Source organism: Suncus etruscus, chromosome 6 (assembly GCF_024139225.1).
Source record: "Suncus etruscus isolate mSunEtr1 chromosome 6, mSunEtr1.pri.cur, whole genome shotgun sequence".
NCBI lineage: Eukaryota > Metazoa > Chordata > Mammalia > Eulipotyphla > Soricidae > Suncus > Suncus etruscus.
This window is the reverse complement of record NC_064853.1, coordinates 71,144,997-71,168,415: the sequence shown is the minus strand read 5'-3', so window position 1 is coordinate 71,168,415 and position 23,419 is coordinate 71,144,997. Positions and strand designations below refer to the sequence as shown.

General features: G+C 41.5%; 1 protein-coding gene across 1 annotated transcript; it reads left to right on the top strand.

Moving 5' to 3' along the window:
- Positions 1-7,529: 7,529 nt before the first annotated feature.
- Positions 7,530-22,749, top strand: NAA20 (N-alpha-acetyltransferase 20, NatB catalytic subunit). The gene is made up of 6 exons (XM_049774367.1): positions 7,530-7,645; positions 11,384-11,408; positions 14,236-14,326; positions 16,731-16,866; positions 21,529-21,674; positions 22,280-22,749. Exons 1-6 carry the CDS (start codon positions 7,593-7,595, stop codon positions 22,363-22,365), a joined length of 537 nt encoding a protein of 178 aa, XP_049630324.1. The 5' UTR covers positions 7,530-7,592; the 3' UTR covers positions 22,366-22,749.
- Positions 22,750-23,419: the final 670 nt, after the last annotated feature.

Genomic DNA, 23,419 nt, shown 5'->3' with positions numbered 1-23,419 from the left:
TATATTGCCTAGGAGTTATCAAAATACACATTAACTGCTGGAGTGCTAGCAAAGTGAGTAGGGCATTTGTCTTGCACATGGCCAACCTGGGTTTGATTCTCGGCATCCCATATGGTTCCCTGAGCCTGCCAGGAGTGATTTCTGAGCACAGAGGTAGGAGTGAGTGCCAGCAGGTATGGCTCCAAAACAAAACAAACAAAACAAAAAGCTTCAGAAACAGAGAACTAGAGTTTTTGAGTCTGAGCAATAGTACATTGGATAGGGAGTTTACCTGGCATATAGTCAGTCATCCCAGGTTTGATCCTTGATATATCATATGGTCCTGAGCACTGCTAGGAATGATCCCTGAGCACAGAGCCAGGAGAAACCCCTGTGCACCACTAGGAGCGGCCCAAAAACCAAACCAGACCAAACAAACTAAAAAAAAAAAAAAAAAAGACATTGACTGTGTCCTTGGTCCTTTCAACATATTCTGAAGCAAAAGAAACAGAACAACAAGTGAAGCATGAAGCTGCTTGCTTATTTAAATGGGGAATTGTGCTGTGATAAAGGCTATCGAGGTCAGCACTATTTACATGGGGTTTGTCTCAATGAGCTGGAAAATATTTCGTGATTAAATGTTTCTTTCCAACTAAGCAGTAAAAAGAATTACACAATGCCAAAGGATAAGTACAAAGTACTCTGAGTCATCTTTAATATAGGAAAAATGTGCTGTCCAGACAGAAGCAGTGTTTTTATTTTAAAAATAAAATCAGGGGCCAGAGCAATAGCGCAGCAGGAGGGCATTTGCCTTGCAAGTGGCCAACTCAGTTTCTATTTCCATCATCGCATAGTGTCCCCCAATCCTGCACAGTGTGATTTCTGAGCATAGAGCCAGGAGTAACATCTGAACTTTGCTGGATGTGGCCCAAAAGCCAAAAAAATAAAACAGGGGCCGGGCGGTGGCGCTGGAGGTAAGGTGCCTGCCTTGCCTGCGCTAGCCTAGGATGGACCGCGGTTCGATCCCCCGGCATCCCATATGGTCCCCCAAGAAGCCAGGAGCAACTTCTGAGCGCATAGCCAGGAGTAACCCCTGAGCGTCACAGGGTGTGGCCCAAAAACCAAAATAAATAAATAAATAAATAAAATAAAATAAAATAAAATAAAATAAAATAAAATAAAATAAAATAAAATAAAATGTCCTGGACCAGGGGCCGGCATGGTGGCGCTAGAGGTAAGGTATCTGCCTTGCCAGCGCAGCTCTAGCCTAGGACAGACCACGGTTCGATCCCCTGGCATCCATATGGTCCCCCAAGCCAGGAGTGACTTCTGAGCACATAGCCAGGAGTAACCCTTGAGCATTACCTGTGTGGCCCAAACCCCCCCCCCCAAATGTCCTGGACCAAAGAAATAGTACAGTAAATAATGAGCTTATCTTGCATGCATCCAAACTAGGTTTGATCCTCAGTATCTCATATTGTCCCCTGAACCCTGCCAAGAATGATTCCTGAGAGTAGAGCCATGGGTAACTCATGAGCATAGCTGGATGTGGCCCAGTTTCAAACAAAAATACCTCCACATGTACAAAAAGGGAAAGCAGTAACAGTATGTCTTAGAAGCCCAATAACTGTGTGACATTAAGGGCTTGAATGTAGTCAGTTCTTTGAACGTGAAGTTATTGAAATGCTGAGGTTAATGACTGTTATCTTTGTTTCCTGGCTTTTCCCCCTTCTCCACAGTCAGTAATACTCAAGGCTTCCTTTTGTCTTTGTCTCAGAGATGACTCCTCATGGGGCCCAGGAATGCAAGGATTTCAAACTCCTACCAGGCATTCACTCTAATTATTATTATTATTATTAATTATTATTATTATTATTATTATTATTATAGCCTGATTCTGTTAACACAAAAATTATGTTTATTGAGCTGTAACTCCCATTTGGTAATAGTTCCTCAATTTAGTTTACTTTCTATACATATTTTTGTTTTTGTTTTTGGGCCCAACCCAGCAGTGCTCATGGGTTGCTCCTGGCTCTGCATTTAGGGATCTGTCTTGGCAGACTCAGGGGACCGTATGGGATGGCTGGTATCAAACCTATGCCAGCTGCATGCAACGCAAATGGCCTACCTGCTGTACTATCTTTCTGGCCCCGTTTTAAATAAATTCTGATGGATGCATTCAGTTACAGAGCCCCTCGTCAAACCCTCCCTTAATCCCTTTGTTACTCCTTCCTCAGGTCTGGGTAACCATTCATCTTTTGCAGCATCATATAACTGAGATCATACAGCACACTCGATTATGCCTTTAACATCAGTGTACAAATTTTAGTGTGAATTTCAGTTTTTATTTTCACCAGGGATTTAATTTCTTTCTTTTTTGGGGGGGGGGATGGGGGTTAGTTTTTGGACCACACTTGGCAGCACTCCAGGGCGACTCCTGGCTCTGTGCTCAGAAATCATTCCTGGTAGGTTCTTGGGGACCATATAGAATGCTGGGGATTGAGCCTGGGTTGGCTATTAATTACAAGGTAAACACTCTAATCACCATGCTATCATTCTGGCCCCAGAAATTCAAATTTTTAGTTAAATTATAATTGTATATTTAGTTTTCTAAAAAAAAATTCTATTATTTTCCATGATATATTTTCCACTGTGTGTGAGGGATCAACTTTGATTTTTTTCCAATTTAAGTGTTAAACTACTGAATTAGAGATTCACTAGGGTTAAAATTTGGTAATACTGGGCAAGATAGTTAAGATAAAGTGTTTAACTGGCCATAGCCAACTCAAATTCCATCTCTGCCACCTCATCACTGCAAGGAGTAGTCCCTGAGCACAGAACCAGGAAGAACAAGTTCTGAGTACTGCTGGATATGGCCTAGTGCATACAAACAAAAGTTCAAAAAATAAAATAAAATTTGAGTTACAGATGCTTTATTTCTTGAAATGTTTTAACTAATAACATGCAATACAAAGTAAGTCACTCACAGAACATGCTGGACCTACTCTGGTTCTCTCCAGGAACTTGAAATACTATAAAATAATGAAGAAGTGATGTTCACAAAAATCTGGGTGTGGGGGAGGACAAAACTCTTTAATATTGTTCAAGATTGTTATCAAACATTGTGACATAATAGCTTTAAAAAGAGCACATGGACCACAGAGCACTGGAAAAACAAACCAAAAGAAAAAAAAAAGCCAAGGAAAAAAACACTGAAATAAAAAGACATTAATTAATCCCAGTCAAACATGGAGTCAATAAACTAATAAAATACAGTCACGAGAATTACAACCACTCTGACTTAAAACAAGACAGTGAAATTGGGAGGAGGCATCCAGAATTAATACAGACATAAGTAAATGTTCTAAGAGCAGTAATAAAATGAGTAGCACACACTCTGGGTACAGTACAGAGGGCCAAAGCACAATCAGGTCAGATATGAGTACCCTAAAGTAATATGAAGAATTAGAATAAGATTCCAGGGCTGAAAACATAGTACAGTGGGTAAGGTGGTTTCCTTGCATGTGACTTACCCTGGTTTGATCTCCAGCAACCTATATGGTCCTGAGCTTCTTTCTAGGAGGGATCCCTGAATGTAGAGACAGGAGTAAACCTTGAGGACTATAGGGTGTGACTCCAAAACAAACAAAAAGCTAAAATAAAGATTTTAATGTCCATTGAGATGTTGGTAACATTTAATACACGCACTACAATAAATTCCTCGAGTTTTATTTTTTCCTTGCAAGACCTCATGCATGCAAAGCACACATTTAGCCACCAATACGCAGAATTTAAACTTTAGAGGGGGTGCATACTTGACGGTGCTTAAGGTTTACTTCTGGCTCTGCACTCATGAATTATTTCTGAAAGGTTAGGAAGAACCATATGCATTTGCAAGGAAAGTCAAATACACCCTTCCTACTGTACTATATCCTCATCTTCAGTATTCATATTCTTTTTTTTGGGGGGGTCATACCCGGCAGCACTCAATGGCTACTCCTGGCTCTATACTCAGAAATTGCCCCCCTGGCAGGCTCGGGGGGCCATCTGGGATGCCAGGATTCGAACGACTATCCTTCTGCATGCAAGGCAAATGCCCTACCACTGTGCTCTCTTACCCCCAGTACTCATATTTCTTAGTACTCAGCAAAATCTTCAAATTTAATTCAGTTCTTATTTTTCAATTTAAGTCTTCCAGGGAAATTAAAGGCATATCTTTTCTTTAATCATGACCTATACAATTGTACATCTTTGAAAAGAAATCTCATATACTGCAAGAATGAGATATGAAGTTGGAGTATTTTTTTTTTTCTTTTAGGAAGGTTATACCTGAAGTGCACAGAGATCACTCCTGGCAGTACTCAGGGGACCATATGTGGTGCTGGGGACTAAACATGGATCAACTGCATATAAGGAAAACAACCTAACCACTGTACTATTGTTCCAGCCCCTATAGTTCTTCTCTTTATAGTGCTAATTTTAAAACCATAAACACTTCACAGCCAATAAAATTCATACTAGGTTTTTTGTATTGTTTTGTTTTGGTTTGTTTTTTGGGCCACATCTGTTAGTGCTCAGTGGTTACTCCTGGCTCTGCACTAAGAAATAATTCTTGGCAAGCTCAGGGGACCATATGGGATGCCAGGAATTGAACCTGCAAGGCAAAAGCCCTACCTTCTGTGCTATATTACTTTTGCACCCAAACTAGCTTTTGTTAGAAAAATATTGAAACATTTTTGAAATGACTAGCATAAAAATGACAAAATGCTCTGTTCTAGTAAACTCTTTCAGATCAACTTTTTTTTTATTGTCATGAACCAATTTTACAAATCTGTAAGCTAGAGAAAACAGCAATAGTAAAAATTATTCCTATACATAGAAATACAAATGCATCATATATGACAGAAAGTGCAATAAACTACAGTTTTATAAATACTGACCCATTTCACATCTCTCTATGGCAGGGATCAAGCATCACTCCTGGCAGGGCTCTAGGGGACCCTCTGGGGTGCTGGGAATCAAACCCAGGTCTGCTGCATGCCAGGGAAGCACCTTACCAACTGTACTTTCTCTTCAGTCCCTAAATATTTCTCCTTTCAATCAGCTGAAAAACATTATTCTTTTACTAGCTAAAATGAAAGGAGTTGACAAATACTCATTTTATAGTTGTGTAAGAACTATAATTACTTTTCCTGAAAATGATCCTTTAACATTTATTCAATGTGACACACATTAGATTTGCTGAGCGGAAACGTCTCCATTAGATTTAATATGATACTACTGAGCTGACACTAATACAACTAATATAACACACTGAGGTGTTGCAAGGCCACGTGTGGCCAAGTGGTCCAGGATCTATAGATCTGAACCACTTTGTTGGCTTGAAAGTTTAATGAGGTTAAGGTGGCGGGGTTGAGCCATTCCTATTGGAAGGGTTGACTGTAGTTCATGCTGAAAGGGGAATCTGCACCCCTCACCTCTCTCTGAGATTGCCAGAGGTATCAGCTAGGATCTGTCTACCTGGACAGTTATCACTGGCCACTATTTTCGTTTGGATCTTGGTTATAGGAGCAGATGTGATTTTCTTTTGGAAAGATGGTAGCGGTGTGCAGGGGTTCAAATACTGCAATTTTAACTTTGCTTTACAAATGTAAAACTTTGTTTTACTGATGTAAATCAGAAACCTGGTGCTTGATTCAATTAGAAGAAAGAAAAGTATTGGGGTCGGAGAGATGTCATGGAGGTAAGGTGTTTGTCTTGCATGCAGAAGGTCGGTGGTTCAAATTCCGGCACCCCATATGGTCCCCCAAGCCTGCCAGGAGTGATTTTCCCTGAGCGCTGCTGGGTGAGACCCCAAATGAATGAATGAATGAATGAATGAAGGAAGGAAGGAAGGAAGGAAGGAAGGAAAGAAAGAAAGGGAAAGAAAGAAAGAAAGAAAGAAAGAAAGAAAGAAAGAAAGAAAGAAAGAAAGAAAGAAAGAAAGAAAGAAAGGAAGGAAGGAAGGAAGGAAGGAAGGAAGGAAGGAAGGAAGGAAGGAAGGAAGGAAGGAAGGAAGGAAGGAAGAAAGGAAAGAAGGAAGGAAGAAAGAAAGAGAGAAAGAGAAAGAAAGGAAGGAAGGAAGGAAGAAGAAAGAAAGAGAAAGAAAGAAAAGAGAGAAAGAAAGAAGAAAGAAAGGAAAGAAAGGTATTACAGGAACCATTGAGTATGTAAATCAACTTTTCACCCACACACTCGGAAATCTATTTTTTTAAACTTTATTGATTGATTTTTTTAATTGATTGTTTTTTGGGCCATACCAGCGGTTCTCAGGGGTTACTCCTGGCTTTGTACTCAGAAATTACCCCTGGCAGGCTGGGGGACCATATAGGAAGCTGGGAATCCAGCTTCAACCGCATGCAAGGCAAATGTCCTACTGCTGTGCTATTGCTCTGGCCTTAATAACAGTTTTGTACCAGGATTGACATAGGCTGCAAAACGGTCCCATGTGATATATATCACATAGCACAGATATCAAACACAGTACCAAAAAGAATGCAAAATACTCATAGCGTGTCTGTTATGACACATTGTCATCTTTTGTAATATACGAATTTATTATACTAATATAATAATAAGACCTACGATTATAATAAACTTCATTGTTTTGCTTTGTTTGGGGGCATGCATACTCGTTAGTACTGGGGGCTACACCCAGTTAGGTTCAGGTGTTGCTCCTGGAAGGGCTCAGAGGCAGGCTCTCTCTCCTCTCTCCACTCTTCTCCTCTCCCGTCCTCGCCCCTCTTTTTTTTTTTTTTTTTGGGTCACACCCGGCAGTGCTCAGGGGTTACTCCTGACTGTCTGCTCAGAAATAGCTCCTGGCAGGCACGGGGGACCATATGGGACACCGGGATTCGAACCAGCCACCTTTGGTCGCTTGCAAGGCAAACGCCGCTGTGCTATCTCTCCGGGCCCTCCCCTCTTCTTCTCATTCCTCTCTTCCCCTCTTTTCTCTCCCCTCCTCTCCCGTCCTCCTCCTCCTCCCTCTCCACACCTGCCCTGGGCTCTGCATTCTTGGGCGACCATATATGATGTCTGGGATAAAAAAAGCAGCTGCTCTAACACTCTGGCCCTAGAGGCCAGTAGCGCTAAGATCCACCTTCCTGATGCCTGAGACTTTTCTGCTTCCCTTCTGAGTGTGATCCCACTGCTCTGCTTTCTATAGTCTCTGGGTGGAAGGAAAGTCACGGGCAAAAAATCCCCTGGTGGGGCCGGGAAAGTGGCGCTAGAGGTAAGGTGTCTGCCTTACAAGCGCTAGCGTCGGACGAACCACGGTTCGATCCCCCAGCGTCCCAGATGGTCTCCCCAAGCCAGGGGCGATTTCTGAGCTGATAGCCAGGAGTAACCCCTGAGCGTCAAATGGGTGTGGCCCAAAAACCAAAAAAAAAAAAATTCCCCTGGACTTCAGCGCGGTGTTGCCACGCCACACTCCCGCCAGCAGGGGGAGCGCGTGCTCCCTGCGGTGGCCGGGCACCACGTTGACCCGGAAGGAGTTCCCCTCCCCGGCCGCCGGGGCAGAGGCGACTTCCGGCGAGGCGGGCCCGGGTCTGGGCGAGCGGCTGCGGGACGGCGAGATGACCACGCTGCGGGCCTTCACGTGCGACGACCTGTTCCGGTTCAACAACATGTAAGCGGCGGCTCGGAGACGGGGCGGGGGCCTGGGGGGCCGCAGCGGGGGGCCTGACACCACCCGGCCCCGCTCGCCCCGCCCGGGCCCCTTGGGCTTCGGCTTATGATCTATTTCGTTAGCTGATACCTTAGGGGCCGCATCGAAAGGACCGAGTCCTCTGGCCTGGCCAATGTTCTGGGGTTCGAGGGCGGGCAGCTCGCCTAGAGGAAGGAGCTGGTGATTTTGTCTCCCCGTGGGGCAACATTGTATCCCACCTCGGTGCACCCCTTTGCTTCTGCCCCGCACACAGTCTGGATTTGCTCCTCTGCTGTGTACAGTCTCAATCCCGGTCTAGTTAGGGCTTGAGGTTTTTTTTTTTTTCCTTGGGTGGGGTGGGTGCTCCTTCACCCCCTTTTGAAACACGAAAACATACATGATCATGCGAAGTCCCTGGCAAAGTGACCGATTCCTGTGCACACGTATGGGGGTCGCTACCATGCGACCACGATCTCGTTGCAGTCTGTGTTGGTTGACCTCGTCACATACCTGTCGGCATGCATGCTGTGACATAGCTTGTCTTTCTTTTTTCCCCATCTGCCCTGGATCCCTGCATCTGTCTCTTTCTCCCTTTCTTTCTGTGTCTCTCGTATTTGGGCTACATCTGACAGTGCTCAAGGGTTACTCCTGGTTCTACAATCAGAAATGACTGCTGGTAGGGCTCAGGGGACCATGTGGGATGCCAGAGTTCGAACTCTGATCGGCCTCTGGTAAGGCAAATGCCCTACCTGCCGCGGTGTTCTGATCCATCTCTTTTAAGAGAGTATGCAAACCAAGGACTAAGCTGTCAAATCCCAGTGTCAGGAGTATGGGAAGAATACGAAATTAGGTGGCTAGAGGCCTGGGTGCGTTTCAGAGAGAGACTAGACTTTAGAAGTTAGAGGATGGGTAAAATGTTGATAGTGGAGAGGAAGGAAACTCTGGGAAGGTGGGCAGGTATGAAAGTTTGAGGTGTGGACAAGAAGCTGCGGGATGAGCATGACAGAGTGTGAGTTCTAGAACTTGAGTGGTCAGGCCAACCAGTCAAACTGGATTATAGTATATTGTGGAGAGATTAAGCATTGAGCCTTCTTATGGAAGAGGGTTTAGAGAATGGGCCTTGTCTAGCAAGAAATGCAAATTTCTGTCAAGTAGATAGAAACTATCTGTGGACATTCATAATAAAATTGGATTTCAGGGCTGCAGCAGTACCACAACGGGTAGGGCAGAGACACCAGAAATCCAGGGAAGCAGTCTGGGCTCAAGAGCTAGACTGTCTGGGCTCAAGAACTAGACTTTAAGTCTAGACTGAAGATTGGGAGTTACTGATAGGTGGATGGTTATTAAAAGCAGTGGGTAGGTGACATTAGTTCATACAGTGCGGAGTCCTAGTGATCCAGTGATCTGGAAGGTAAACACAGTGGGGTGGGGTGGAGGAGGCTCAGAATGACAGTGAGGACTATTGCCTGCACACCCATGTCAGGAGCACACATTGCACTTCTTCCAGGAGAGTCCTGAAGTAGTAGGGCTTGGGGTAGGGATGATGAATGCAGGTACCAGAACTCCAGCAGGATTGTGGAATGGCAAGTTAAGTTGTGGATGGAGGGACTCCCAGGTGGTTGGATTCTGCTGCTGTGGGCCTCTGACAGGCTTTCTTTCGACTCTTATGTTTTCTTTTTCTTTTTTTGGTTTTTGGGCCACATCAGGCAGTGCTCAGGAGTTACTCCTGGCTCTCTATTCAGAAATTGTTCCTGGCAGGCTCGTGGGACCATATGGGATGCCGGGATTCGAACCACCATTGGTCCTGGGTTGGCCACTGTGCCGTCGCCCCTTTTTCTTTTTTAACATGTTTTTCAGGCCAGACCCAGCAGTGCTTCGGGTTTACTCTTAGCTCTGCTCAGAAATTACTCCTGGCAGGCTTGGGGGATGCGGAGGATCAAACCCAGGTCAGCTCTGTGCAAATAAATGCCCTATGTACTGTTCTATTGCTCGGGCCAAGTTGTGTTTTCTTTTACTTTGGGGTACGGGGAAGGGCACACCCAGTGGTACTCAGGGACTGTGCTCAGGAATTACTCCTGGCAAGGTTGGGGAACCATATGGGATACCAGGGATCAATTCCGGGTTGGCTGTGTTCAAGGCAAATTTCCTTACCTGCTGTGTTACTTCTACAGCCCTTCATGACAAAAAATTTTTTGTAAGCATACTGAAGGGTAAGACAATGATGTGGTGGTGAATTATGCAATGAATAAGATATTCATATATATATTCATATATAATTGAAGATGCTCAAAAGGCTAAGACATAGCTATGAAACATAAATCATAGCCTTTACTAAACCTGTGCTGTATATCTGAAAATTTCTAGTCAATATGTCTTAAATGTTTTCATCATAAGAGAAAATTGTAACTGGTGATTTTATTTTACTATGATGCTCAACAGAGCAGTATTTGAAAATAAAGAATCATTGTGTGTGGCTGAAACTAATAGTATACCTCTATTTCATTTAAAAGGCTTCATCCAGGGGGCCAGAGAGATAGCATGGAGGTAGGGTGTTTGCCTTGCATCCAGAAGGTCGTTGGTTCGAATCCCATATGGTCCCCCGAGTCTGCCAGGAGCGATTTCTGAGCATAGAGCCAGAACAACCTGAGTAATCCCTGAGTGCTGCCGGGTGTGACCCAAAAACCAAAAACCAAAATACCCTGCCCTCCCCCCAAAAGCTTCACCTGTTATATAATAAATATTAAAGAAATTTTCATATAAATAACCATTATCCAATTTAAATTAAGTTCTCTGGGGTCATGAATATTTTTTAAGCTGTATCAAGTTATCCAGAAAGTTTGAGAACTGCCATTCTAAAAGATATGTATGACATCAGTTGGGCATTGTTAAGAGCTTCAAATAAGATTTGTGTGGGTATGCAAGAGGGACAGTATAAGAGAGCATGTGTTTTGTCTGGGGAATAGTGGTTCTGTTCATTGACAAGGTCTTTTTGCAGATGAAAGGTGGGAAAGAGATTCTCTCTAATAGGATATTCTGGTGAGGTGAGCATTTGATAACACCTGTGGGATCTGGGAGGCTTCTCCGTCTTGGAAGTAGAGGACTGGAGAAGTGGGAAGGGAAGGTTGGTATGTTGACGAAGGGAGCCCACATTTAGTGGATAGGATAGAGTTGAAAAAGCAGGAATTTAGTTAGAGAAGGCTCAGGTGTGGAGATCACAGGCAATTTTACTGGATAGCTTGTATGAAGCACATGCCAGGATTTTGATGTGGGTATATTAAATTTAAAAGTTATCGGGCCCAGAGAAATAGCACAGCAGCGTTTGCCTTGCAAGCAGCCAATCCAGGACCCAAGGTGGTTGGTTCGAATCCCGGTGTCCCATATGGTCCCCCGTGCCTGCCAGGAGCTATTTCTGAGCAGACAGCCAGGAGTAACCCTGAGCACCGCCGGGGGTGGCCCAAAAACCAAAAACCAAAAAAAAAAAAAAAAAAAAAAAAAAAAAAAAAAAATTTCAAAGTTATCTCTTAAACAAGCAGAATGAAAATCTTGCTGTCATTAGTTCTATTCATTGGGTCATTAGGTAATTTAAACCATCTTTCTTAGCTCTAAAGTTGGTTTTAAAGTTATGAATTCTGTATTGTTACATTTTTGTTTTAAAGAGCTTAGTTAAATCTGTTGCGTAAACATAGCTTATTGAATGTTGTTTCTTTTATTTCTTTCCAGAAACTTGGATCCACTTACAGAAACTGTATCCTTTACAAAACAAAAATAGTTACATGAAGGCTTACTGAGAGTAAGAAAAACGCTTAGTCTTGGAAGTCATACAACATGCAATGTTGGAAGTGCTAAGTTTTAAAACCTGGAAACAAAAACTACCTGAAATCTGCCTGAACTTCTAAGAGGATGGCCTCGTGTAAATAGATTGTAGTCTAGCTCCTGTGTTCGCCGTAGCTCTGAGTCTGGCCGCACATACCAAATGGGTTCCTCAGCACAATGGTGACCTCATACCCAGATCAGTGGACAGAAGCTGAGGGTCTTTCTCTTTCAGAGACATCTCGTTTGCCAGACAGACTCTTGGCACTTATCTGATTCTAATGAAGTCTGGGAATGTACCTTAGTGGCTTAATAAAGGGAAGAAAGGATTTTGTGTAAAATTAGCAGTATTTATCATGTTTCCCAACAGAAAAATAGGCAAAGATGAATAAAGTTTGGATACTCTGGTTTGGGTTACATATTCCCAGGGATTTAAAATACAAAGTTAAATTTCTTAGTTAAGTCCCTTGTCTCTTAAGAATGGTAATACTAGTAACTTAACAAGTGATGCATATAGGAGGCTAATTTATTAAGTTTAATTGCATTAGTTCAGTGATGTATGTGAATTAAAACCAAAACAATATATCAAGTGTGACCTATCATTAACTAGAATTAAAAACAATGGTAAAACCCAGTACTGAACTCAGGCTCACTGTGGTGATGGTAGTGGTGGTGGTGGTGGTGGTGGTGGTGTTAGGGCTGCTAATAGGGGAAAAACTAGTGAGGGGTATACACTGAAACATTGTATGTATGAAACTATCACTGTAAATCATGGTGTCTAGAAAAAACCAAATGAACAATAACACAAACCCTAGTGCTGATACAGATGAGGTTAGAGGGGTAGTTAACATAAATCACTATGTAAATTGCTGGAAATATTTCTAAAACACTTTAGTAGTGGAAATCCATTTCCTGAAAGCTGAAAGTAGTATGTAATAGAGGTATGTCTTTGGTTGACAAGCATAAGTGTGTGGCTTGATGCCTGATACAAAGAACATTGTATGGTGTAGCATTATGCTAACCAATTACATACTATCTGATGTTTGTCCATGTTTTCAGCTTGAGTAATTGGGCTTTTTCTATTTTGAGGGATCCATATCTGGCAATGCTCACAGGTTATTCTTGGTTCTGCACTCAGGAATCACTCATTGCAAGGGGAACATGGATGTCAGGGATTGAACCTACGTAGGCCCTTCCCTCAGTACTGTTGCTGAGCTTGACTAGTTGTAACAGTGACCACATAGGCTTAGATAAATTTCTGGTCCTTTACAAAAAATGTTCGTTATCCCGTGTTATATCATTAAAACATTGAAGATTTACAATCAAAATGTGGATAACATTCACACAAAAGGGAAATGGTGGGGCCGGAGTGGTGGCGCAAGTGGTAGGGCATTTGCCTTGCACAGACTAACCTAGGATGGACCATGGTTCGATCCCCTGGCATCCCATATGGTCCCCCCAACCCAGGAGCGATTTCTGAGAGCATAGTCAGGAGTAACCCCCGAGTGTCACCAGATGGTCCAAAAAGCCAAAAAAGGGAGGGATGGTTAGGTGAGATTGTAATAATAAATTATGCTGTATTCATGGGGCTGGAGTGATAGCACAGCAGGAGGGCATTTGCCGTCCACACAGCTGATTCATGATGGATGATGGTTCGAATCCCGGCATCCATATGGTCCCCCGAGCCTGCCAGGAGCGATTTCTGACTGCAGAGCCAGGAGTAACCCCTGAGCGCTATTGGGTATGGCCCCCAAACAAACAAACAAACAAAAAAATTTTGCTGTATTCAGGTAGGATTTAACCTGAGAAACTTGAAAGAACCCAGATATCCACTGTTAGAAGATAGGATTATCTCACACAACTGAATAGTATGCAGCAGTCAAGTCACTAGACACATAAAGGTACCAAGTCTATAGGTTGGGTCTTACTGCTTCCATCGTGCAAGTGGAGGCCCTATTAGCTGAAGAGTTGGCTGTGTTTGTTGGTGGCTCAATGCAGGAAGGCTGGCTGGTCTGCTTGGAGAATATTGATGCTATTTCTAGCAAAAAATTTACATCAAAAAGTAACAGGAATGTTAGTAAAGACAGGGTTGAAGAGTGAAGCACTAAGCAAATGATTTCAGGCATTTACTCAAGTCACAATTTCTTGACATCACTAGAAATGGAGAATGGAAAATAATTGGAGGGAAGAAACTACACAATATCTGAGGTGGATTTTGGATTTTTTTTTAAGCTTAATTTTCAAAGATTTGGCCTTCCTTCCTTCCTAGAAGAATAAAAGATGAATAAAAAGAAGAAATAAAATAAAAATTTTCAAAGATTTGTTGCTAGTGCTAACATAAGAACTAGTCACTAATTTTCCCATATTGTTAAGAAACATGAGTACTGAATATCTCCCCCCCAAAAAATGTACCACTTTTTTTGAATGTCACTATTGTGCCAAACAGAGTTGCAGCTAAGAGGAAAGAGTACCTAAACCAGACCTTAGGTAGGGAGTGCTATGAATGGTCTTTTCAGTGATCCATAGGAACAGTATAACTTAAACATCCTGCTCACATGTGTAATAAGGCAGAAAATCACCGCTGTAGAGTCCTGACTGCATCGTTCACATCTGAATCATGTATGCCTGTGATTTTGTTAGGAATTAGTGCTGTCCTGAGTATCAAGATCACAGACATCATATTCATTTTTTCAGACTATCCCTCTATGGAGAACTTTTTAGTCACCCATTTCTTTTCATGCTCCTTGACAAGCTCTACCTAGTATGGAATTCCTTTCTACCTGCAGTACCTTGCCCACTGGCCAGAGTACTTCATTGTTGCAGAAGCGCCTGGTGGAGAGCTCATGGGTTACAGTAAGTATGATACAATGAAGACTTAGGATTGCTTTCAATTGATTTGTTTTAGATTGATAGAAAAATTGGAAGGGAAAGCATGACGACTATAATTTTATTTTCTCTTCAGTCATTTGACCACTCACTCATCTCTTCTGTATCAGTATCAGGGCTAAGATTACAACAGTGAACCAGGCAAACCAGGTCTCAGTCTTCATGAAAAACTTTTTTTTTAAATAATATATTTAAGCACCATGATTACAAACATGTTGGTAGTTGGGTTTCAGTCATAAAAAGAACACCTTCCTTCCTCAATGGAACATTCCCTCCACCAGTGTCCCTCTTCCTCTCCCCCACCCCCCAGACTGTATTCGAGACTGGCATTCTACTTCTCTCATTAACATTGTTAGGATAGTTATTAGTGTAGTTATAGTCTTCTTGAATTTTTTAATTATATGTTGATGTTAAATCTTGGCACAGCGACTAGAGCGCTAGCAGAGGGTAGGATATTTGCCCTGCACACAGTTTTATTTCCTGCACTACATATGGTCCCCTAAGTAAGCCAGGAGAAGTTCTTGAGTGCAGAGTCAGGTGTGCGACCTGAGTACCTCTGGGTATGTCCTCCAAACCAAAAACATTCATCATCATCAAAAAAAAACAAAAAACAAAACAAAAAAAAAACAATCCCCAAATATTTATCATCCAAAAGAACAAGAACAACCAGTGCAGAGGTGATGTAAGGAGAAAGGGATTCTTATTCACCTCTGGTGGGAATGTCAAATGGTGCAGCCTTTTTGGAAAGCAAAGTGCATATTCTTCAAAAAACTAGAAATTGAGTTCCCACATGACCAGAAGTTGTGCTCCTAGGAATATTCTATAGGGCTATATATATACAAAAACTCGTAGAAAAGCCCTCCACATTTCTATGTTCATTGCAGCACTATTCACAATAACCAGAATCTGGAAATAACCCAAGTGACCCAGATGAGTGAATAGAAAAACATAATATGCAGCTATTAGGAAAAATTAAGTCATTTATATATGGGTGGTTATGGAGAGTATTATGCTGAGCAAAAATGAGTCAAAAAGAGAACAACAGACAGAATGATAGCACTCATTTGTGGAATATTAAAAAAAAAAAGTATAATACACAAAAAGACAGTAGAGACAAGGGCCAGGACAACCAATCCATGGCAGGAAGCTTGCCACAAAAAGCAGGGAGTGCAGTTAGTGCAGAGAGAATGGACCACTATGGCAATTATAGTTGGGAACGACCACTCTGGACAAGAACTGAGTGAATTGGGTGCTGAAAGGAGATAAAGTAATGGGCATGATAACCCTTCAGTAGCAAAACTAATATTGCGGGCCCGGAGAGATAGCATAGCGGCATTTGCCTTGCAAGCAGCCGATCCAGGACCAAAGGTGGTTGGTTCGAATCCCGGTGTCCCATATGGTCCCCCGTGCCTGCCAAGAGCTATTTCTGAGCAAACAGCCAGGAGTAACCCCTGAGCACCGCCGGGTGTGACCCAAAAACAAAACAAACAAACAAAAAAAAAACCAAAAAACTAATATTGCAAACTAGGATCTAAAAGAAAAAAAAAAGTCTGTCACAGAGGTAGGCCACAAAAAGGGCAGGGATATTGTAGGAGGACATTGGTGGCTGGAAATAGGCACTGGTGAAGGATGTTAGACATTACATGACTGAAACTCAATCATGAACAATTTTGTAACTATCTCATGATTCATTTACAGAAATTAAAAAAAAAACCAAAAAACATCCACAAGCTACTTGTGGAGAGGGAGGGATAAATCACTTTATTTTAGGGGGGAATTGGATATTTGTGTCTCAGCCAATCAGGTGAGGGCAAAGTAGGGTGTGTTGAGGCTTTTAGAGATTAGGGAAAAACCAGGTGTGGAGAATTAGAGAAAGCAAGGTGTGGGCTCAATGTGTTTAGTTACACGATGGTGTTTTAAGACCAAAAAAAAAAAAATACCCACCTTGACATGACTTATTTGGTACATATTGCACGGTTTATGACATAACTGGATCAGCAACATTACTAACCACAATCTATGGATTGTTTTGGTTCTGTATATACATGCATGCCACATGTATACCCACTCACCCAAAATGTAGTCATTTAAAAAGATGCATACTGTGGGTCTGTGTTCAAATGAAGTGGTTTTAACATAACATTCTTTTAACATTTTTCTAATCCTGATTCTGTAACTAGATCTAACACTGTATTTACAGGTGGGTGACATTCAAATAAATGCACTAATAACCAACAGCTAGATAACCTTAAGTAGTACCTGAAATGAAGACTCACTGTCATTTGTCCTTTATGGTAAAATGGACCAAATTGACCAAACATTACAGCAGAGCTGTGTGTGCGCTTCATCGCCGCGTGAAATCTTGTTGCAGTTATGGGGAAAGCAGAAGGCTCGGTGGCGCGGGAAGAGTGGCATGGCCACGTCACGGCTCTGTCTGTGGCCCCCGAGTTCCGGCGCCTGGGTTTGGCTGCAAAACTCATGGAGTTATTAGAGGAGATTTCAGAAAGGTAAGAAGAGTCTTCTTCATATATCTACTGTGTCCTCCAACCACTTTTTTTATTTTTTTTGTTTTTGGTTCGCACCTGGCAGCGCTCAGGGGTAACTCCTGGCTCTATGCTCAGAAATTGCTCCTGGCAGGCTCGGGGGACCATATGGGATGCCGGGATTCGAATCACCGTCTATCTGCATGCAAGGCAAATGCCCTACCCCCATGCTATCTCTCCGGCCTCCTTAAACAGTTATTTTTAAACAGTTCATTATTTATGGCCTCATTACCTTTTTAGAAAAAATACTTTCACTGATTATTAAATAAGATACACATATGTTGGAGATTCATGGCCTCCTTAGATTTGGAAACAAACTTGATAGAAGCACATGTATCTGTGTTACTGCTTTTTTTGGTTTGTTTTGCTTTTTATTGAATTGTACATTCCAGAAAGTATATTTGGGGACTGTAACCACTGGGAAGGGCTTTAATGCTTTGCACATAATCACTAGATTTGCTAAAACTACATACTACCAAAGAAGAAACCATCATAACCCGAAAAGCCTGTGAGTCAAGTTGTAGGAAAAGGAACTATACCACAGAGCATACCCCTGTATCTACGAAACTGTCATCTATATTTTACTAGGAGAACTTCAAAAAAAGAGGAACTTCCTACAGCTTGACTCAGGCTTTTTGCATTTTAATATATTTACAGACAGATTCCCTTAAGAGTCTCTTAGAGCAGTATACCACTAAAGTTCCCTTTCAGTTTCTAAACCTACATTCCTTTAGAATAGATGCTAAGATTTTTTTGTTTTTGTTTTTTGGCTACGCTCAGGGGTTATTCCTGGCTCCGAGCTTGGAAATGCTCCTGCAGGCTTGAGGGGACCAGACGGGGTCTGTCCTGGGTCAGCCACATGCAAGGCAAACACCCTACCTGCTACTGTGCTATTGCTCCAGACCCAGATACTAAGGTCTTTATTTGTATGGATCAGTACACACATACGCATATCATATTTATTTTAGACATAGTATATAATTCCAAACAAAATTAACAGAGGACAAAGAAATGGAATGACAAAAGTTAGATGAACAGGCATAATTGACAGAAAGCATGAAATAAGATAACTGATCCCAGACAAGTCAGTAGCTCAAACACTGTTAATATAATTGGCTTTGAAGTTAATGACTTCAGTTAAGACTTAAGATTCAAGAACATTATGCTAAGTAAAAGAAAGTTAGGGGCAAGAGGGATAGCACAGCAGGGAGGGCATCTGCCTTGTACACGGTGATCGGTGACCCAGCTTTGATGCATTTCCTAGTGCAGAGCCGGCAGTCACCCCTTAGCACTGCAGGATGTGGCCCAAATATTAAAAAAAAAGGGAAAACACTGAATGTTTCTATATATACAAAGTAATTTACAATAGAATAAATAAAAGTAGAATGGTTGTGTTGAGGAACTATGAGAGAATGGCAAGGGAATCGTTTCTATTATAGACAAATGCAATGATTGGTAACACTACAAGGAAAACCAGACTAATCATAAAGGAAGACGTGAATGACTCTCATATGGATTCAACTGAATGAACTGGTGAACAGCTAATATTTAAACTTAAGAGCCCATCTAAGATCTCTATGACATGTTTTCTTTTTTGGAAGGGGCACCACACCCAGCCATGGCTCTATGCACAGGAATCCCTCCTTGTGGACTTGGGTCCATATGAGATGCTGTGGATAGGCCCAGGGTCAGCCATATGCAAGGCAAGCGACCTACCCACTGTACTATCACTCCAGTCCCACTTTAAAAAAAGGGGTCGAGGGGCCGGAGAGATAGCATGGAGGTAGGGCATTTGCCTTGCATGCAGAGGACAGTGGTTCGAATCTCAGTAACACATATGGTCCCCGAGCCTACCAGTAGCAATTTCTGAGTGTAGAGCCAGGAGTAACCCTGAGTTCTGCCGGGTGTGACCCAAAAACAAAATAACAACAAAAACAAAAAAGCGGGATCGACATGGAGAGATAGTACAGTCATAAGGCTCTTGCATGTGGACAAAGTGGGTTCGATCCCTGGCAACACACAGTTCCCAAGTTTGATAGGAGTGGCTCCTGAGTATAGATCCAGGAGTAAGCCCTGAGCATAGCTAGGTGTGGCCCTAAAGTCAAAATAGATAATAAGACTTGAGACAGGTTCAAAATTCCAAGCTGGCCCCTGCCTTAAAGAATTTCAATGAGGGGCCGGGCAGTGGTGCTAGAGGTAAGGTGCCTGCCTTGCCTGCGCTAGCCTTGGACGGACTGCGGTTCTATCCCCCGGCGTCCCATATGGTCCCCCAAGCCAGGAGCAACTTTTGAGCGAATAGCCAGGAGTAACCCCTGAGCGTCACCGGGTGTGGCCCAAAAACAAAAACAAAAACAAAAAAAGAATTTCAATGAGCGACCAAGGATTATCTTTCTGCAGTGAAAGCTATAACTTTTTTGGCTATACCAAAGAAATGACTGTAAATTCACTTTTATACAAAAAAAAAACCTTTCTCAACTTTTTTTGGGGGGTACAGCGTGGGTGTTTGTAGTGCTGGGGTTAAGTCAAGGTTGGTGTTTTGCAAGGCAAGTGTCTTACACCTGAATTAGATTTCTAGCCCTTAGACTTTGACAATTTAAAGGAAATGCTAGATAGCAGACAATAAAACAAGTAAAACAAAAAAAGTATTAAGAGACTAAACATAAAATGTTTAGAATTTAAAAAATTACAGTTCTAATCAGTATAAATTGTATTTCTAGAACAGTAAAATTTAGAAACTGAAAGGGATCTTTAGTGGTTTACTGCTCTAAAAGATTCTTAAGGGAATCTGCCTATAAATATATTAAAATATAAAAAGCTAATTAACCCCTGCCTGAGTCAAGTTGTAGGAAATTCCTCTTTTTTTTTTTTTATAGTTCTTATAGTAAAATGTAGACGACATATTTCATAGACAGGGTATGCTTTCTGTGGTATAGTTCTTCCTACAGCTTGCCTCACAGGGTTTTCAGGTCATGATGGTTCCTTCTTTGGTAGGACATTAAGAATTTAGGAAAAAGAAAAGCTGTGCAAGATAATCCCTGAAATTTATGGAATTTCATTTAGAGAACTACAGTTGAGAGGAGGAAAACATAGAACAGTACTTGTGAAATATACAGTAAGTACTGTATAGATTATATAGTAATAAATTAAATAAACTCAAATTAGAAATGCCAATTAAATTTGCCCTGAAATACCACTGCATTGTAAGTTTTTTAAAAGTAAAAATATTTGGGGCCGGAGAGATAGCATGGAGGTAAGGCGTTTGCCTTTCATGCAGGAGGTCATCGGTTCGAATCCCGGCATCCCATATGGTCCCCCGTGCCTGCCAGGAGCAATTTCTGAGCCTGGTGCCAGGAATAACCCCTGAGCACTGCCGGGTGTGACCCAAAAACCACAAAAAAAAAAAAAAAAAAAAAAGTAAAAATATTTGATGAACTAAGTACAATGGAAATCACTTCTGTGGTGTAAGATAAGGTGTCATCTGCAGACTGGGAAATAAGCTTTATCTAATGAAGCTGAAGATATGTATACCCCTATGTCCATGAAACATTTTTCCTAGGAGAACTACAAAAATATTCATAAGCAATAGAGTTTGCAATAAAAAATATTGAAATGTTTGTTCCCAGGGCTACATATAGCTTGTATATGTATTTATATATTGAAAGCTTTGTGTGCTAGGCAAAATGAAGATAAAAAGGCTTTAGTCACACTGTATTTCTAAGATGAGCAAAGCACACATACTTACAGTGTGACTTCACTTATATTGAGTTCACAAACGGGATCAATTGAGTCAGGGTTGGAGCCACCAGAGCAAGGGTCTAACCAGGATTGGGGGCCTTTGGGAATGAGACTGGTGTTCCCTCTGGCTACACTGACATTTTTGCTTCAGACTTTATAATTAAATCACTGGATTAATATATGATTAATTTCAAAACAAGGCCTGCCATAAAATACACGGTGATTCTTTAAATCTGGTAACATAATTTTAAATATGCTCATATGTTTTTGAAATTAAAAGCAGAAAGTCACCTTTTTATATGAGATAATTACCAATCCTCAGTAATCAAAATTAATCAGCCCTGTGGCTCTGTTACTATAATTCCTAGTCAAAATCAAAGTACAAGTTTTAAAAGTATTTTCTAGAGGGGCTGGAGAGCTAGCATGGACGTAAGGCGTTTGCCTTGCATGCAGAAGGACGATAGTTCAAATCCCGGCATTCCATATGGTCCCCTTTGTCTGCCAGGGGCGATTTCTGAGTGTAGAGCCAGGAGTAATTCCTGAGCGCTGCCGGGTGTGACCCAAAAACAAAACAAAACAAAACAAAAAGTATTTTGTAATATTTTTTCCCTTTGTACTGAGATAATTACCAATCCTCAGTAATCAAAATTAATTAGCCCTGAGGCCCTGTTACTATAATTCCTAGTCAAAACCAAAGTAAGAGTTTTAAAAGTATTTTCTAGAGTTTCTAATATAATTTTTTCTTTTGTACTGAGATAATTACCAATCCTCAATTATCAAAATTGATCAAGCCCTAATATTAGCCTTGGTACTTGTAATTCTGAGTCAAAGCAAAGGGTTTTTAAAAATACTTTCTAGAGTTTGTTTCTAACCTTTTTCCTTACCTTAAAGGAAGGGTGGATTTTTCGTGGATCTCTTCGTCAGAGTGTCTAACCAGGTCGCAGTCAACATGTACAAGCAGCTGGGCTACAGTGTGTATAGGACCGTCATAGAGTACTATTCAGCCAGCAACGGGGAGCCTGACGAGGATGCCTATGGTAAGCTCCTGTGGCAGAACTGCCATGAGGGAGTGGAAACATTGCTGTTCTTTCTTATGGATGGAAAAATTCTATTTGGAAATAAATTCAAACCAATAGTATTACTTGGACTTTGGTTTGGGGTCTTTTTAACTTCCTTTAACCTGTCTTGTCCAAACCTGCTGCTATTTAACTTAGTTAACTAGATAATGGTGAATTCCTGCTAATCACTGTTTTATCACATTACAGGCAGCATGTTATTTTATGAAGTGCGTTTTTGCTTTTAGTTTTGATTTTCAGGTCATACCCAGTGGTACTTAGAAATTGCTTCTGGCAGGCTCGGGGACCATATGGGATGCTGGGGATCAAACCTGGATTGGCTGCATGCAAGGCAAACATCCTACCCACTGTGATATTGCTCCAGCCTCACAAAGATTCTTTTAAAAGATCATTTCTATAAAGAGCTAAGTTCCCAGCTGAAGTTTGGTTATATATTAATGGGAGCTTCTGGTGAAAGTTGGGGTATAAAACAAAAATATCTCTCTGGGGGCTTTGCTTAGATTGTAAAATTTGTTTAGCGTATTTTAGTATTTTGTATACTTATGTTCTGCTTTGCTTCCTAACAGACATGAGGAAAGCCCTTTCCAGAGACACTGAGAAGAAATCCATCATACCATTACCTCATCCCGTGAGGCCTGAAGATATTGAATAACCATGAGCAGTGGTTCTTAGGCTGAATTTTCACTGGATGATTTTGGAATTCTGTTAGGAGAAAAATAATCAATTAGTCTTAAAGACTTCAGGAAAACATAGGTTAAAAAACTTAGTTTTGTCTCATTTCTAATTAGCAATATATCTATGATAGCTGTTCACAGAAATAAGATTTCAGAAAGACAGGTAGGGAATCATTGCACTATCCTGATTAATAAAATTTACTCTATGCTAGGGAAAAAACTTGCTCCAGTCTCCTCAGTTCTGTGCCTGAGAACCACTGCTGCGTATATAGATTTTATTTTGTATTGAAATGTTAGAGCTTTAAGAGCATATATGAAATGTATAAATCTAAGATGTATAATAAAATGCATTGTTGACTCAATGTTTTGTGGACATGTTATTTATAAAACTGAATTGGGACTGAGGAATGTCATTTCGGTTATTTCTCTTAGATATTTATTTATGTGCCAAGCATTTTTTTTTTTTTTTTTTTTTGGTTTTTGGGCCACACCCGTTTGACGCTCAGGGGTTACTCCTGGCTATGTGCTCAGAAATCGCCCCTGGCTTGGGGGGACCATATGGGACGCTGGGGGATCGAACCATGGTCCGTTCCTTGGTAGAGCTTACAAGGCAGACACCTTATCTCTAGCGCCACCTTCCCGGCCCCGTGCCAAGCATTTTTAAGTGCTTTCTTCAAAGTCCGTTCTTTGTATACATAAAATCATCCTTTTTTTTAGCGCCCATTTTATACAGTTCTTCCCAGTTTCTTTTCATATTGCTAGATAGGCCTAATTATATATTAATAAACATAGTTTACTAAAAGTCCTGCCAATAGTACACTGGGTAAGGCATTTGTTTTGCAAGCAGCCAACTACCCAGATTTGATACTCAGGTGCCATATGGTTCCGAGTACCACCAGTGTGATCCCTGAACAGAGTCCTAAGTAGCCTCAAACTAAAAAGATGCTTTAGTTGTTTTTTGTTTCTGGGCCACACTCAATGGTGCTCAGGGGTTACTCCTGGTTCTGTGCAGAAATCATACTTGGCAGGCTT

Bases quoted from the DNA above. Each gene is read 5' to 3' on its own strand.
- NAA20 (XM_049774367.1), top strand. From the start codon at position 7,593: ATGACCACGCTGCGGGCCTTCACGTGCGACGACCTGTTCCGGTTCAAC. The intron at 11,409-14,235 runs GTATCCTTTACA...AGCTCTACCTAG, and splicing joins TGGATCCACTTACAGAAACT to TATGGAATTCCTTTCTACCT. The intron at 14,327-16,730 runs GTAAGTATGATA...ATCTTGTTGCAG, and splicing joins TGGAGAGCTCATGGGTTACA to TTATGGGGAAAGCAGAAGGC.